Raw genomic sequence first — 18,770 nt, forward strand, 5'->3', positions numbered from 1 at the left:
CATCCTACAATCAGTACAATAGGGTATTTGGACTTCAATTCCTAAAGAGAGTTCTAGAGCTCCAAAGCCAGTCCTCAGTCCTGGGTCTTCACAGAGACTCTTTCCCTTGCTAGACTCTGGAACTTTTTAAAGTGTCAATCTTACCCTTTCACAGGTATTTGAGTCTTTCTTTTTATTACCCACAAACAGCAAGGAGACAATGTCCCTTTTGTATAATATCCATACACCATGAGAAAATGGTACATTTTAGTTAATGACAAACTAAACTAGCACTGGTGCTTATTCAGTATGTGGTTGGCCTTGTAACACATATTTTCTTCTCCTGCCCTGTGTAGTCGCTTTCTCAGAACTATGTACAAATTGAAACAAGACTGATTATTTTCCCAACCTTTAAGGTGTTACTGAAAGTGGCGGCTTCTCCTCATGACAGGAAGCTTGCATCAGTTGGATATCCTTTTGAGAAACTGAAGTTTGCAAAGGGCCATTGACTTCCCCAAATTGAGCAGGCTCAGGACATTTTCCTTCAAACTCAGAACATTCTATTTTTAGGTATTTTATTTATTGTTTGCAATTCCTCAGGGATTTCACTTTTCTCTCTTTTGGTCGGTGCAATCGCTGTCAACGTGTTTTATGAATTGAAATTATTTTTATTTTATTGCTCTTTCAGTTTGATATGAAGTAAAATAAAAGTTCTTGGTGATTTAGGATTTATTTTGCATTTTTGTGTTAACTACATCCTCTCTTCCAAGCCGTTTGGTCCTTGTCACAGCAGTTGCTTTTGTCAGATGGCGGAAGGGCAGACTGTTAGTAGAGGAGCTGCCACATCACTTCCTACTGGTCCTTAGTCAGGTATCACGACAAAGTCACTCCCCTGGGGAGGCTTCCCTCCCACCTGGATCCCACTGCTGTGTCCTTCTCCTCTCCCGAATTTTCCTTGTGATGGTCCATGATTCACTCTTGAGATTAATTGTTTAGAGTCTGTCTTCTCTCCTAGACAGTGATCTTAATGACTGCTGTATCCCCAGCACCTGGCACATTGTAGTGAGGATGAAAGAATTAGTGGCTAGAAAGAGACCATACCTGGAGAAACAACCAGTTGAGAGTGTAAAGGGAACGAAGCCAGTCAAATAAGTATACATGTTAAATTTAGTAAATATGATCTACCCTGAAGACTGGAGGCATCTTCGTTCGAATTCCACCAGAAGCAGACCCTCAGATAAGGCTTTGTGTGCAGGTACTTTTTCTGGGGGGTGATCTCAGAAAGCACCAGTATGGGAGAGGGGAGGTAAAGGAGGTGGAAGGAGGGAAGGAAGGAAGGACGGAAGGAAAGCAAAAAAGCATGTATTATCAAGACAGCACCGTAGGCACTGGTACTTTAGTCTGGCGGGGACTCCTAGGAAACAGGGGGCACACACACCTCCCTGCAGAGGGAGCTGTGGTATTCATTCCCCAGCTCCCTCCAGTCACTGGTTGAGGGCTACCCCCAGGAGGCACTAACCCCCTGGCATTTCTGGCCTGCTGGAAATGTGGAAATGCCAGCAGAGTGGGATCCCAAATGCTGAGAGAGCCCTTGGGAGAAGCAGTTCCTGGCAGCTGGAAGTTGGAAGTTGGGCTGATATTTAAGGAAATGGTAAGTACTGAAGGGATGTGGATGGTGCCCTGGCAGTGTCTGACCCCTGCATGGCTCAGATCCAGCTGTGCCCCACATGGATTTTACTACAGCCTGCCATTACTTCTTCAAGTTCCGGTTTCCAGCATGCGCGCGCGCACACACACACACACCCTAGGCAGTTTAGTAGGACAAGCTATGGTCCCTTGGTACAGATGGTCCTGAGTTGCTAACTGATATTCATCATGTCCTTCCTCTAGCAGCCTGTTAGGGAGTGAATTGTATTCTGCCCACAGCCCTCTTCAAATGTATATATTGAAGTCCCAACCCTTACTACCTTAGAATGTGACTGTGTTTGGAGATAGGGCCTTTAAAGAGGGGATTAAGTTGAAATGTGATCCCTGGTGGGGTGGGGGGCCACTAATCCAGTCTGTTTGGTGCCCTTCTAAGAAGAGAAAGAGATACCAGGGGTGAGTGTGCCCAAAGGACGACCTTGCAAAAAACAAGAGGGCAGGCTATCTGCAGGCTGAGGAGAGAGACCTTGGAGGACACCAACCCTGCTAGCACCTTCGTCTTGGACTGCCAGCTTCCAGAACTGCCATAAAATTACTTTCTATTGTTTAAGCCACCCAGACTCTGGTATTTGCAGATGTCAGCCCCAGCAAATTCATACCACACATTCTAGATTCCCTTCACACTTGGCAAGTCTACTGCTTGTCTAGGTTGCTCGACTGGGTGGGATAATATAGATCCTCGTCCTTAAGGGGTCTTAGACCGTGGTTATAAGTCTCTGGTTGTCAGGCCCTGTTTGCTGAAATTGGCAACTTATGTTTATCACAGGCATGGCAACACCCAGAGGCACCCCAGTGAAACTGCTGAGTTCCAGATACATTCCTCCCTCCCTACTCTCCCGATGATGATCACCAACTCCTGCTGGGACAGTTATTCCCTTCTTTTCTTGCTGGTTTGCTGGCATGACTAGGCACCAGCCACCATTTTAGTGGAACCCTTTCCCTGTCCCCCGGTTAATGCATCTCCTGGCAACCACATGGAGCTAGGTGCTCCAGTTCCGCAGAACCTAAAGTTAAAGACATAGGACGCACCGATTTCCCAAGTGGGTCAGTGTGATCTATGGTGACAGAGACCATTCTTTTTATTTTTTTAATTTTTTTTTTTACCGAGTAGAAAGTATTTGTTATTTTTTTTTTACAAATAGTTTATTGTCAAATTAGTTTCCACATAACACTCAGTGCTCATCCCCACAAGTGTCCTCCTCCATGCCCACCCCCCCTCCCCCCCACATCCATCAGTCCTCAGTTTTTGTCAGCATTCAAGGGTCCATTCTTACCCTTACAGAGACCATTCCTACCTCTTTGCTCCCAGGCCTGTGTTTTCTACCTACTGGAGTCAACATATATTACCGTTTTGCAGCCATATAAACACCATATATGACCTCATCTTTAAGACCAGCACCCCAACCCTGCAAGGTATTCTCAAGCTGCCACACTTAATAAGGCCATTCCAACATTCTATCAGGACAGCAGTTTCTAGGTGACGTGGTATACAGTAGACAAAGTGGAGCCCAGGGCCATTTGCCCATTGTTGTACCAACTACACTGTAAAGTGAAGCTCTTGGTGTAAGATATGCATTCTCAGTGGGGGCAGAATTGCTCATAAGGGGGTGAAAATTAGTTCTTTTTGGGCAAAACAAGTCTTACTGTTCTTCTTATGTTTAAAGCACAGATACGCATATGGCACATATACAGAGATGCGGTATATCTATGGTATTAGAATTTCATGGTTGTGGCAATTAAGAAAAAAATGTCTTAAAAGGCTCCATAGGGTAATGAAAAACAATTGGGCAAATACTGGTCTAAGGTAATGTTATGTGGAATTTCATAATGATACATGAGACATTCTTTCAGCCTTTTGATAGTGTTGCTGGCCAAGGCACTGCTAGCAGAAAAGAAGAATCTATTCTTGGAATCAATCCCAGTAGAGGTGAATCTCTGCTCCTTCTAGAGTGGAAAGAGTTTAATGGAATCACTTTTCTACAAAGTGGCTGGTTGGTCTCCTTGGGGGATGATAACATATTTAGGGCTCACCTTCAGCTTCAGGGGCTAAGTGGTCAGACACTTAGCATTAGCCACTAGGGCAGGCCTGGTGAGTGGGGTAGGGGGACTGTAGAGTCTTCATCTCTGCTACCATAGCTATTCTGTTCATGAGTCCACTGAGGAAGCACTGGGGTGGCCAAGGACAGAGATCGGCTAGATGCCACTGGGTAAATCATCCTTGTCACTTGATTGCACTGTGCCTCCTTTGACGAGTAGTTTCTTGTGGGCACTGATGTAAGACACAAAGATTCTACATTTCATTGCCCATTCTTTTGTTTTTGGTCTTCTGATCCTATTCCTTGGTCAATCGGTCAAGTCATGCGGCATTGCCCAGCAGTTACCTTGACCTTCTCTTTCTTTCACATCAGCCTGATGACCAGTTGTGTTACTTGATGCATTGCCCCCTAGGAGCACTTCTCTTCGTCCTAGGTGGGGCTGTAATATAGCAGCAGTCCACATATAGATGCATATAGATGAACAATTAACATAGAGAGATGATTTATTTTTGAACCAGGCATGAGTTCTTTTGCTCTTCTCCATCCACAGGGTTGAAGGAAGCCTCCTCTGAGGCCACAGGTATGAGCCAGAAGGAGAGGCATAGGTGCAGCAGAGGAAGGTGGGGGAGGTATCAGCACTGCCTGTTTGAGTGATGCACTGGCCTTCTGGATTTGCCCTCACCTGTTCCAGAATGTACCACATGTTCCAGAATATACCCCACTTATTCCGGAATGCCTTCTGTACCTGACTCAGGGGGTCTAACTAAGGATAAAATAGTTCAGTAATAACTCTATTCAATATTTATGTTTCCTTTATAACTTTTACAAAATGCATATCTGTAAATGTTACCATGGAGGCTTTCTGGCTTTCTTAGTCCTTCGTGATCTGAGCTTGTAATTTTCTTTGGTACACCAACAGCAGTTGACAGCCACCCCACCTATGGTCCTTATAACTACATTTGGCCCATATCTCTCAAACATCAGGAGTGTTATATAAGACTGTCCTACTGAATCCTGCACTAAGTCACCACAGATGAGGCCTCCAATCACTGTGATGCTTCAGCTTGGAGGTTACCTTTTGTTCCACTTTTGTAAGCAGTGAGATCCTTGTTACCATCTGGCTGGGAAGGAGTCTAATTCGAGTCTCATCTTGACATCTGAATACCACTTCTGACACTGTCTTAGTCTGGGGGCCTGGACTTGAGATCAAGCAGTTCATTTAAGAGGTGTTCTCAGAGAATACTAGTAGTGAAATGGGAACTGAAAAAGGGAAGAGAAAAAAAAATGAGTAAAGATTATGTTATCAAGGAAGTTACCACTGTGGGCAACTGGAGCTGAGTCTCATGGGGAACCCTGGGGAATGGCATAGAACAGAGATCAGATCGCAGTATTAATCCACCCCAGGTGTGAGGGAGCTGAGCATTCACGTTAGTTAGTGTTAGTTTGCTAAAGCAGTTGTAATGGGGCACCACACACTGGCTGGCTAAAAAAACAGAACTGTGTTGTCTCACAGTTGTGGAGGTTAGAAGTCCAAAATCAAGGTGTTGGCAGAGTTGACTCCTTCTAAGGGCTGTGTAGGAAGGAGCTGTTCTAGGCCTCTCTCCTTGTCCAGTGGATGGCCATCTTACCTCTGCATGTTTGTGTATCCATTTTCCACCTTTGTATAAGGACACTAATCTTATTGGATTAGGGCTCACCCTCATGACCTCATTTTAACTTGATTACCGAAAGATCCTATCTCCAAGTAAGGGCAAATTCCAAATAAGGTCACATTCTATTATGGAGGGCTTAGGGCTCCAATATACATATTTTGAGGGATACAATTCAACCTATAATTGTATTTATATGCCAACTTCCACCTGTCACTGGTTGAGGGCTGCTTTCAGTTTAGGGCAATGCAGTGTTTCCCTGGCACCTTCAGCCTGTCATACATGTGGCCGAATGGAGCTCGGAGACAAAGATGTGATCATTGGAGCTTGGGTTAGCATACTCAGAAAGGAGAAATGCCAGGGAGATATGAGTAGGATACCAGCAATATCTGATACTTGTGGATGCAAATAACTAATCATTTCCTTGATTCACTTAACTTTTTTTAAGTGGAGAAGATTATGAGAGGGGAAATAATAGAAAAAAGATAAGTTTTACATGTTTTGCTTCCTGTGGAAGCGAAAGTCTGTTAATAGGAGAGATTCCGTCCTATATAAGTCTTCTTAAAAAATGTAGGCTGGCTATTTTTGGTACTTACACTGCCAGCTAATTGTCTCAAGAAGATGAAAAAATTTAGAAGTAACCTGAGTTATTTACAATTAAAAAAATTGTTTAGTAATCGTGAATGGTGAAATCATTAATGCTTCCTACAGAGTGAGGAAGTAATTAACTGTAGAAGAAGGACTTCTCAGAAATCATGTTACTGGAGGTTTCATCAGTGGGGAGTTGCCGCCAGATGGCAACAGAGACTTTGGAATCCAGTTTTGTAGGGGAGTTTAAGAAGGGCTTATCCAGGGCTCATTCCTGAGTCCAGCTGCTTTCATTGAACCCCTGTTATGGCAAATACTGTTCCAGACGCTGGCTGAATTAGGAATCATGCCCATTAAATTTTGGAATATTTTAATGTACTATATGAGTTATACTCCTTTTATGAATGCCTGGTAATTGTTTTAAGTTGGGATTTTTCTCATGAGATAGAAGATTATTTTAAATTCTTAAAGCTGCAATGAAAATTAATATAAGCCATTGGAAGGAAATTCGGTAAATATTTATTAAGATTAAAAACGAGAATGTCTCAGGGCACCTGGGTGGTTCAGTCAGTTAAGCGTCTGACTCTTGGTTTCAGCTCAGCTCATGATCTCATAGTTGGTGAGTTCAAGCCCCATGTTGGGCTCTATATCAGTGTGGAGTCTGCTTGGGATTCTGTCTCTCTCCCTCTTGATCTGTCCCTTCCCTACTTGTGTGCTCTCTTTCTCTCTCAAAATAAATAAAACTTAAAAACCCAAGAAAAAAATGAGAATGTGTTTTTCATTTGCAATTTTGTAGCTTGGCATCTATCTTATAGAAGTACACATGCACAAAAATATACAAGTAGGGTCATTTGTAATAATTTTTAAAAAGATTTTATTTCTTTTTAACTAATCTCTATACCTAGTGGGGAACTTGAACTTACAACCCCAAGATCATGAGTACAACTGAGCCAGACTGGCTCCACTAAGCATTGTTTTTATAGTGAAAATTTGGAAACAATTAAATGGCTCCCAGAAGTCTGTTTAAATAAAGTTAGGGAATATTAAGTTAATTAATAGAAAAATGAAATAGACATATTGGGGTGCCTGCGTGGCTCAGTTGGTTGGGCATCTGACTCTTGATTTCAGCTCAGGTCATAATCCAGAGTTGTGGGATCAAGCCCCATGTTGGGCTCCATGCTGAGCGTAGAGACTGCTTAAGATACTCTCTCTCTCTCTCTCTCTCTCTCTCTCTCTCCTCTGCCCTTCTCCCCCACTTGTGTGTTCTCTCTCTCTCTCTCAAAAAAAAAAAAAAAGGGAAATAGAGTTATCTTCTTTATTTTATTTTTTAAAAACATTTCAAAATATCTTTTATTTATTTCTGAGAGAGAGACACACACACACACAGCATGAGCAGGGGAGGATCAGAGAGAGAGGGAGATACAGAATCTGAAACAGGCTCCAGGCTCTGAGCTAGCTGTCAGCACAGAGCCCGATGTGGGGCTCGAACCCGCGAACTGTGAAATCATGACCTGAGCTGAAGTCGGATGCTCAACCGACTGAGCCACCCAGGAGCCCCGAGCTATCTTCTTTAGAAGCAAATATCTCCAAGATTTATAAATAAAAAGGTCACAGGCAATATACATGTAGACACTGAGTATTTTAGAATCTGATATTTGTGCATGGGTAGAAAGTTTGAAAGGATACATAGTGAACTGTTAATAATTATTAACTCAAGGTAGACAGGTTAACTTTCTATTACATGTTCTTCTATGTTGTATTTCTATGATTGTGGACTCTTTTAAAAATATTATAATTTAAAACTATTACATGGAAATTTTTGAAGGAAAGAAAATAATATAAAATCAATGCCCAAGTCAATGCTGTGACTATTCTGAATAACCCAGTATCTTTCAATGAAATATTTCTGATACTCATCTTGGCTCCAATGTATAAGTATAGAGTATTGCAAATACAGAGAGAGTAAACCTGGCTTCCTATCTTAAAAGTCTACTTATGCTGTAAAATTGCATGTGTTCAAATCCCAGCTATCCCATATCCTAGCTGTGTGACTGTAGGCAAATCATTTAACTTCTCTGAGCTTTAGTCTCTGTCTATAAAATGAGAACAATAAAACGATTGGTTTTGTAGGGTTGTTATGAAAATCAAATGAGTTACATGAAAAGTCCTCAATACCAAAACCAATAAAATATTTAGGAATAAACATAACCAAAGAGGTGAAAAATCTATACACTGAATGGCACAGACACATAGACCAATGAAATAGAATAGAGAACTCAGAATTGGACCCACAAATGTATGGCCAATTAATCTTTGACAAAGCAGGAAAGAGTATCCAATAGAAAAAAGACAGCCTCTTTAACAGATGGTGCTGGGAGAACTGGACAGCAACATGCAAAAGAATGAAACTAGATCACTTTCTCATACCATACACAAAAATAAACTCAAAATGAATAAAGGACCTGAATGTGAGACAGGAAACTATCAAAACCCTAGAGAAGAAAGCATGAAACAACCTCCTTGACCTCAACCACAGCAATTTCTTACTTGACACATCCCCAAAGGCAAGGGAATCAAGAGCAAAAATGAACTATTGGGACCTTATCAAGATAAAAAGCTTCTGCATGGCAAAGGAAACAATCAATAAAACTAATAGGCTACCTATGGAACGGGAGAAGATAGTTGCAAGTGACATATCAGATAAAGGGCTAGTATCCAAAATCTATAAGGAACTCACCAAACTCCACACTGAAAAAACAAACAACCCAGTGAAGAAATGGGCAGAAGACATGAACAGACACTTCTCCAAAGAGGACATCCAGATGGCCAACAAACACATGAAATGATGCTCAGCATTCCTCCTCACCTGGGAAATACAAATCAAAACCACACTGAGATACCACCTTACGCCAGTCAGAGTGGCTAATATGAACAAATCAGGAGACTATAGATGCTGGCAAGGATGTGGAGAAATGGGCACCCTCCTACACTGTTGGTGGGAATGTAAACTGGTGCAGCCCCTCTGGAAACCAGTGTGGAAGTTCCTCAAAAAATTAACACTAGAACTCCCCTATGACCCAGCAATAGCACTGCTGGGAATTTACCCAAGGGATACAGGAGTGCTGATGCATAGGGGCACATGTACCCCAATGTTCATAGCAGCACTCTCAACAATAGCGAAATCATGGAAAGAGTCTAAATGTCCATCAACTGATGAATGGATCAAGAAGATGGTATATGCATACAATAGAAACTACATGGCAATGAGAAAGAATGACATCTGGCCATGTGTAGCAATGTGGGTGGAACTCAAGGGTGTTATGCTGAGTGAAATAAGTCAAGCAGAGAAAGAGGGATACCATATGTTTTCACCTTTAAGTGAAACAGGAGAAACTTAACAGAGGACCATGGGAGAGGAGAAGGGGAAAAAATAGTTGGGAGTTGGAGGGAGGCAAACCATGAGAGACTCTTGAATAGTTAGAACAAACTGAGGGCTGATGGGGGAGGGGGAGAGGGGAATGGGGGTGATGGGCATGGAGGAGGGCACTTGTTGGGATGAGCACTGGGTGTTATATGGAAATGAACTTGACAATAAACTGTGAAAGAAAAAAAAGAGAAAAATCTATACACTGAAAACTATAGAAAGCTGATGAAGGAAATTGAAGAAGACACACACAAAAAAGGAAAAATATTCCATGCTGCTGGATAGGAAGAACAAATATTGTTAAAATGTCATTACTACCCAAAGCAATCTACATATTCAATGCAATCCTTATCAATATAACATCAGCATTCTTCACAGAGCTAGAGGAAACAATCCTAAAATTTGTATGGAACCACAAAAGACCCCTAAAACCAAAGCAATCTTGAAAAAGAAAACCAAAGCAGGAGGCATCACAATCCCAGATTTCAAGCTGTATTACAAAGCTGTAATCATCAAGACAGTATGGCACTGGCATAAGAACAGACACTCAGATCAATGGAACAGAATAGAGAACCCAGAAATGGACCCACAAACATATGACCAACTCATCTTTGACAAAGCAGGAAAGAATATTTAATGGAATAAAGACAGTGTCTTCAGCAAGTGGTGGTGGGAAAACTGGACAGCGACATGCAGAAAAATGAACCCGGATCACTTTGTTACCACACACAAAAATAAACTCAAAATGGATGAAAGACCTAAATGTAAGACAGGAACCATCAAAATGCTCGAGGAGAAAGCAGGCAAGAACCTCTATGACCTTGGCTGCAGCAACTTCTTACTCAACACATCTCCAGAGGCAAGGGAACAAAAGCAAAAATGAACTATTGGGGCCTCATCGAGATAAAAAGCTTCTCCACAGCAAAGGAAACAATCAGCAAAATTAAAAGGCAACCGATGGAATGGGAGAAGATATTTGCAAATGACATATCAGATAAAGGGTTGGTATCCAAACTCTATAAAGAACTTATCAAACTAAATATGCCAAAAACAAATAATCCAGTGAAGAAATGGGCTAAAGGCATGAACAGACACTTCTCTAAAGAAGACATCCAAATGGCCAACAGACACATGAAACAATGCTCAATGTCACTCATCATCAGGGAAATACAAATCAGAACCACACTGAGATACTGAGATACCACCTCACACTCGTCAGAATGGCTAGAATCAACAACTCAGGCAACAACAGATGCTGGTGCGGATGTGGAGAAAGATCTCTTTGCACTGCTGGTGGGAATGCAAACTGGTGTAGCCACTCTGGAAAACAATATGGAGACTCCTCAAAAAATTAAAAATAGAACTACCCTATGACCCAGCAATTGCACTACTAGGTATTTATCCAAGGGATACAGGTGTGCTGTTTCAAAGGGACACGTGCACTCCAATGTTTATAGCAGTGCTATCAACAATAGCCAAAGTAGGGAAAGAGCCCAAATGTCCATCGATGGATGAATGGATAAAGATGTGGTACACACACACACACACACACACACACACACACACACACTGGAGTATTACTCAGCAATTAAAAAAAATGAAATGTTACCATTTGCAGCTACATGGATGGGACTAGAGGGTATTGTGCTAAGCGAAATTAGTCATTAGAGAAAGAAATATCATATGACTTCACTCATATGAGGACTTTAAGATACACAACTGATGAACATAAGGGAAGGGAAGCAAAAATAGTATAAAAACAGGGAGGGGGACAAAAACATAAGAGACTCTTAAATATGGAGAAGAAACAGAGGGTTACTGGAGGGGTTATGGGAAGGGGATGGGCTAAATGGGTCAGGGGCATTAAGGAATCTACTCTTGAAATCATTGTTGCACTATATGGTAAGTAACTTTGATGTAAGTTTAAAAATTAATAAAAAAAAGAAAAATCCTCAGAATAGTTTCTGGCTTTTAGTAAGTGCTCAGGAAATGTAGATTATTACTGCTGAAAGATCAGTAGTAGCAAAACCTTCACTGTTCAGTTAGGCCAGTGATTAACTGTGCTTGCTGTAAATATTTTAGAGTTTCTACAGATAGAATTTATATATAGAAAATACATTTGTCATTATTTTGTGGGTTTTCATTTTAAAAGCTTATTTATTTATTTTTTGAGAGAGAGAGAGAGAGGGAGCACATGAGTGCACAGGTAGAAAGGGAGAGAGAGAGAGAATCCCAGGTAGGCTCTGTGCGAGGCAGACGTGGAGCTCCATCTCATGAACCGGAGATCATGACCTGAGCCAAATCAAGAGTTGAATGCTTAACCTACTGAGCCACCCAGGTGCCACCATTATTTTGTTTTTTGAAATGAATCCTTTAAACTAATTATGTTAAAATCAATGCTCAATTTATTTGTCATATACATTTTAAATTTAAATTTGTCTTTTTCTTTTTTAAAAAGTTTTAAATTTATTTTTGAGAGAGACAGAGACAGAGCGGGGGAGGGGCAGAAAGAGAGGGAGACACTGAATCGGAAGCAGGCTCCAGACTCTGAGCTGTCAGCTAGAGCCCGATGAAGGGTTCACACTTACAGACTTCAAGCTCATAACCTGAGCCGAAGTTGGACACTTAGCCTACTAAGCCACCCAGGTGCCCCTCTTTTTCTTTTTTTTTTTAATTTAGTTTTTATCTATATGAATCTCAACATTCTATTTATAAATTTAATAAATTTTAATAATCACTTTCAAGGGCAAACTTTAACATTTGGTCAACTCAAATTTAATAAACCAAATTTTGTCAAAGAATCAGTATCATTTGTGATTTAAATTCCTTCAAATATTTTAAACTACAATATTAAATTTAACATAGATTAATTTCTTCTATTGCCTGAACTGACCAACAAAACCAACTACTTACAGTACTAAGGTCTAACAAATTCAGTTTATAAAAAAATATTTTTTAATAAAAAGTTTATAAAGCTTCCCCCCTTTTCCCCATTGGCTATATTACATTTATGGCAGTTTATCTATACATCGTGTGTGCTTTCCAAATAAGTTGTAAACCACAGGAAGTGAAGGTAGGGTCAGTTCTGTTTTGCTAAGTAGTGACTAACACACAGAGAACTTTGAAGTCCAAAAAGGATTTGAATCGGTGGAAACCAGAAAACCAGAAAGGGTATTCCAGGCCTGAAGAAATACCAGCAAAAGTAATTGGTAGTAATGGTGGTATAAATATTTTGTTCATATTTGCCAAGTCGCATCCATTATAAACAAACACACACACACACACACACACACACACAGCAGGGCATACAAGATGTATGTGCATTCTGAGCTTGATAACTTTTTTGTTATTGTTGAGGATTTGAGATCCAACTATATGAATCTGTACTTTATATGATCGAATAGCTCATAAACAAGTCACTGTTCAGTGTACATCTTTGAAGTGCTTTTCATTTCTCACATTATAATTCCAGGATTTTTCATTCTGGGATATGCTACCAGTGGGTGGATGGCCTTATTTTGCTCCCATACACGCCATCTTAACTGTCTTATCCCACCATCAGACAAAACAACTCACAATCATTTGTTCCATTCATCAAATATTTGAGCATCTACTATATGCTGACCAGTGTTGTACAGGCCCTTGGGATACAACAGGGAACAAAACAAAGAATTCTGCCCTTTAGGATCTTAGATTCTAGAGGAGCTGACAGATATAAACATAAAAGCAAATCATATAAGAGTTTAAGAGGCACTAAGTGCTTTGGAAAAAAGAAATGGAACAGCTGGCGAAGGGAGATGGGGCCAAGCTTTTAACATCTGGAATTTAAAAATGAAGCAAGATACATACAATCTATACTAAGAATACTTTTATGGGTCTTATTTTTTCTTTGCCCTTTTTGGGTCAGGTGTCCATTTCATTTGGACATATCATTCATCATATCATTTGTACAGTAATGATAACAATTACCATTTATTGAAATGCCTGTAGCTGTACCAGGTACCTTTTACGATTAGTCCATTTAATCTTCATCAAACGTGATCGGTCTCCTTTACAAAAAGGAAACTCAGGTGCATATCTCACGGGACATCAGGAGCGCAAACCAGAGATTGAGGCTAACTCACTTAAGTACAGGTCAAAACAAGACTGACAAACCTCTCTCCCCGGGCTCCTTAAGGCCAGCGGGCCTGAGGCGTGCGAGCCCCAAATGAGTGTGCGACAGGGAGACCGACGCGACTTGTCAACCGGAGGGTCCGCTCCCGGGCGCAACACAACCCTCTGGAAGCCACCTGCGGGATGCACCTGGAGACTCCGCACGCCGGGCCAGGGGTGGAGCCTGGACGGAAGGGGGCGGGGCTACCATCTTTCAGTGAAAACGCCTTCTGGAACAGTTTGTCCTACGTTGCGGCCCGTCGCGTCCCTGAGGTGCCGCCCCTTCTCCTAGAGTGGTGGAGGTCTCCTCACGTGATAAGTCCGGAGGCCGGAACTGGGCAGGTTGTGTGGACGCGCAGGGTTTTGACAAAAACAAACGGCGACGGCGCCGCGGCAGGGTCTATGGCCGAGGCGGTACGGCCCCCGCGCCGGGCCAAGGCCAAGGCCACCCGGACTAAAACCAAGGTGAGGATTTCCCCCGCTACCCTCCCAAGACCCTGGAGGTTGCGCCCTGTCTCCTTTTTCCTCTCTTGGACCTCTCTAGCCAGGGCTACCCGTCCCCTGAGCCCACGGCCGCTGCCGCCCGCAGCTCCCAATGTTTGATCCCACTGCCCACGGACACTAGCCCTGTTTATCTATTCCATTTCCACATTCCCCTGCCGGATTTTGTCAGGAGCCCCTATTTTCCTTTTCCTCCTCTGACCTCTGTGGGCTCTTCATTTTCTGCTTCTTTCTTGACTTCTCACCTGGGTCTAGATTCCAGCCGTGGAGCAGTTTTTCAGTTTCCAGCCTCATCTTTGACTCTGTCTCTTTTCTCCTTTAAACCTAGGAACATTTTCAGTCCCCTCATGCACAAAGGGACCTCTCCTCCACGCGTAGCATGTACTCTCAGGCAGAGCTTTATGGATAGCGACAGATAGAAAGTAGATTGTAGTGATGGACCTCTTCACTCTTGAAATTCAGTGTGATTGTGGTGCTGCCACTGTTTATTTTTCATTATCCTGGTCGTTTATGATGGGGGATGAATGTTCAGAAATGAAACTAGGGCAGGGCTCACACAGTAGAGATAGATTTGAAATTTCTGCGTTTCTTATGTTAGTGTGCTGTGTTTTCAGATGCAGCTTGGGTTTTTCTCCCATATGTTTTCTGAAATGACATTTATTTTACAGCGGACAGATTAAATGCTGGCCCTGGATGGCTGGACCTAGATTATTCTGGCTTACCTAGAACTGAATTTACATTAAGGAAATAATGTTGATGGTATTATAATTACTGGAAATTTCCTTTCCTACAAGTGGGTGATGTGCAGAGTAAGGGTTAACTTAAAAATGGTATCAAAACCTGATTTTCTCATGGGAACAAAGGTTTGACAGAAGGCAGGCGTTCAAAGGTACTGTATCTAGTAACCCATAAAGGATTTGTGTGCTTGTCTTTCAATATGAGGCATTTAAAAAAGGCTGTAATGGAGTTGTGCACATCAGTATACCCAGGCCTGTGAGGAGTTACCCTTTGGGGCGAATGCCATCTTGCCATCTAATTTAAGAAGCATATTTAAGAGAAATAACTTTGCTATGTATTAGGCTGGTAAAGAACTAGCTAGACAGAGGAGGAAGAAGACAGTGCTTGGTTAACCATGCATAAGGTTCTGAATCTAGAATATGGCAGTGCGTAACATGTAAACATCAGTCATGTAGAGAACAGAAGCCTGAATCTTAATCTGTAGGGTTTGTTTTTTTTTTTTCTTCAAATGAGTGATGAAGCGACAAGTTAAGTGTTTAAGTTCAGAGTCATGCAGTTTGACAACTCAAGTTAACGCCAAATGTCGCAATCAAGGAACTTAATAAATTCATTTATCTGTATGTCTCTGTCTATGGTACAATGTTACAAGTACTTAAAAACAGTTAAGAGAATTCTGTGTCAAGTTATTTTGTTCGCAAGAGGGTTTCTAAAATAACCTAAAAACCCTAAACTTTTACTCCATCATGAAAAACCAGTTGCTTATTTTATCGACATATTTTAGGCAGTTTTCCTACACAGACCTATGTTAATTTATTTGAAGAGACCTTCATTCTAGAGGTATTTGGTCAAACCGGAAATCTGGGCCGCATACTTTTTCTCACTCTCCAAATCTAATCAGTCAATAAGTTGTAGCTTCCTAAATGTTGTCTTAATTCTGCTCATTTCTCTCCGTCCTACCACCACTATCCTCCAAGGGAGAGTTATTGGATTTCTGCTAAATGGGCTTTTCCAAATTCATTCTTGGTGCCCATTCTGTAAATTAAAGCCAATCGATAGTTTTAGAAACAAAAACCAAAACTGATTAACTCTCCTCCTTAAAACCTTTCTGAGGTTCCCCGTTGCCCAGAGGCTGGAGGCTGGAGCCCTTCGCATGGACTCAGGGCCCTAAATAGTCTGGCTTCTATCTTTCTCTGCAGCCTCAAGTTTACCACTATTATCTCTTTTGGTTCCCAACTATATATATCTTCTTCTGCTTCGGGACCTTTGCACATGCTCTTTCCTCTGCCCTGACACCTCTTCCTGCCCCTCTTCATCTAGCTAGCTACTGCTCAGTCATGGGGTCTCTAGTTAAACAGTCCTCTTTCCCTCATCACCCTCACATTCCTCCCCCCTGCAGTTGCACTCTGCACCGGAGTTGTTTTGTCAACAGCTCTTCTCCCTTCTCAATGAGGGAAGGCCTTGTCTTGTTCCCAGGACCCTTCACCCCCTCTGTGCACTTGGTCGTGTTTGTTGAATAAAGGAATAGATGCTAGTGTTGAAGAGTATTTCCAAGCTTTGTCACTTAGAAGAATTCAGTAAATTTCCTCTGAGTAGCATGAGAAAAAAACAAATGGAAAAAGTCCACAACACCAGCAAGGGCCTCATATTTGTCATTGAAAAAAATTATTCTTTTAGAGTAAATAGTGCTGGCTGTAGTTGGGCCATAATTATAAAGTTCTACGTTAATGAAACCTTTATTATCGGTAATATAGTTTGGGGCAAGTATTTATGGACCATAAAGCAGTTCCAAGGCTCAGTTCAGGAAGTGAGTAGTGTCATGTGTTGTTGCCTTTAGATAGTTTGGTTGGCTTGTGGATTTTTTACCCAGCAGCTGATCTGCATTCCTCAATATTAATCATCTGGTAGATGACCTCATGTTGTTAGGTTGTGGTTATCACCTCATACCTAAGAGAGCATCCTAATAACTTTTTCATTCTTTTAGTACCATCTTCTACTAGACTATCCCCACCTCAGAGGACCCTGACTTTGGTAATCTTGGTAGATTAGAAGTTAAGTACAGTAGATTTTCAGATTTGGATTTATTCTACAGGTGCAGTGTATTTTATAGTCATGGAACGTATATGAACATTAGTCAGATTCTGAATGCCGACAACTCATTAATAGTAACAATGTATATATGGTAACTGCTAAAGGTAGACTGATATGTGGCCCAGAAGGCTGATCACAGAAACAGAAAGACCTTTAGGTCGCCATCCCCCAGTGCCCCTCACCTGGATGATTTCTACCTGCTAGTCCTTCCTTCCCATGAATAGTTACAGGAGTGAAGGTAGGGGGTGCTATGTATTATTTAGTTCCTTTTGTGTCTCCTAAGAGTTACTCATTTGTTGAGCAAACACTCATTGGTCACCTAGAAACTGTTCAAGGTACTTGGGAAATAACAGGAAAATCAAAGAACCTGGTCTTAACACAATTTACATTCTCAAGGGAGAAGACAAACAAACCAATAATCCCCCTAAAAAAGAAATGAAATATATGATACGTTAGGAGATGATAAATGTTAGGAAAACAGAAAAAGAACAGGGTACAGAGTTGGGGAGTACTGGTGAGAAATAAGGATGGGTTGCAGTTTTCCAAGGTGACATTAAAATAGTGAAGACAGAAAGATGAGGGAGTTAGCCATATGGATATTGGGGGAGAAGTGTTCCAGGCTAATGCCCTAAGGGAGTGGCCTGTCTAGCCTGACCCAAGAACTCCAAGGAGGCAGTCTGCATAGGGTAGAGTGAGGGAGGGGAGGGTAGTGGGAGGAAGTCAAAAAGGTAACACAGGGCTAGGTTATGCAGTGCTGTGTCAGCCATTGTAGCAACTTCTACTTCAAGTGAAATGTAAGCGCCTCAGGGTTTTGAGCAGAGGAGTGATATGATCTGAGTTATGCTTTAAAGGATCACTGTGCTTTCAGTGTTGATAATAGATTGTAAAGGAGCAAGAGTAGAGGCAGAGATACCTTCTAAGACTGTTGCAGTAATCTAGGCAACAGGTGACAGTGGCTTGGACCAGACTTATATAGCAAAGGTGGTGAGAAGTGTTTGAAGTCTGGGAGTTTCTGCAGCTAGAGCCAAGAGGATTTGGTGATGGTTTAGACGTGGTGTGTGAGAGAAAACAGTCAAGGATGACTCTGAGATGGAGGAGGTGGTGGCTGCAATAGGTTTGGGGCCGATCAAGAGTTCAGTTTTGAATATGCTAGTTTAGAAACATGTGTCTGCTAGACATCCAAATGGAGATGTAGAGTAGGGTTGGGTATGGGAATCTAGAGCTTGGGAGAGAGCTCCAGGCTCAAGGTTAAGATCTGGGAGTCATTAACATTAAAGCCAGAGACTGAATTAGGTTACTTTGGGAATGAGTATAATATAAAAAGGTGATAAGAAAATAACCCAGGGCACTCCAATTTTAAGAGTTTAGGGAGAATAGGTGGAACCAAGAAGTGAGAAGCTACCAGTGAGGTAATACGTATCCCCAGTGGTCTTAACTGAGAGGGCAGGGTCCCAGAAGCTGGGTGAAGGAAGTGTATGAAGGAGGAGGATGAGGTCAAGCCTGCAAAAATGCTGATACGTGAAGTAAGATTGTTATGACCAACAGGAAACAGGTGGCCGTCAAGAGCCGATGTACTCAAAGCAAAATGTAGAGGCCCCATCCTTCTCCCAAGTCTTTTTACTTGTGCAGCATCCCTGTATCTGCCCCCCCCCCCCCTGCAAGGAGAGCTGGTAAAATTGCCCCAAGAGCTCTTGATCTGATACAAACCCATGTGTCCAAGCCCTTTTTATCTGTTCTGTGCCAGACATTGTGCTAAGTGCTGTGGATACAGATATTATTGATAAACAGACCATGCCTTCAGAATAATCTCATGAAAGTATTCTGTGAAATGTGTAAAATCGAACCTTCATTATTCATGAAGAAGCAGCTCATTGTTATTTTTAATGGAAGGAAAGGAGTCCTAATTATTTT

The 18,770-nt window shown here is 41.8% G+C and overlaps 1 protein-coding gene across 1 annotated transcript in view; it reads left to right on the plus strand.

Moving 5' to 3' along the window:
- Positions 1-13,903: 13,903 nt before the first annotated feature.
- Positions 13,904-18,770, plus strand: part of EPG5 (ectopic P-granules autophagy protein 5 homolog) — a 113,047-nt gene continuing 108,180 nt past the window's right edge. Inside the window, exon 1 of the mRNA XM_039228820.1 lies at positions 13,904-13,997. Within this exon, the coding sequence (XP_039084751.1) occupies positions 13,935-13,997 (63 nt within the window). The 5' untranslated portion in view covers positions 13,904-13,934. The remainder of the gene's footprint in view (positions 13,998-18,770) is intronic.

The sequence above is a fragment of the Hyaena hyaena genome, unplaced genomic scaffold (assembly GCF_003009895.1).
Source record: "Hyaena hyaena isolate Hyena2069 unplaced genomic scaffold, ASM300989v1 scaffold_33, whole genome shotgun sequence".
Taxonomy (NCBI): domain Eukaryota; kingdom Metazoa; phylum Chordata; class Mammalia; order Carnivora; family Hyaenidae; genus Hyaena; species Hyaena hyaena.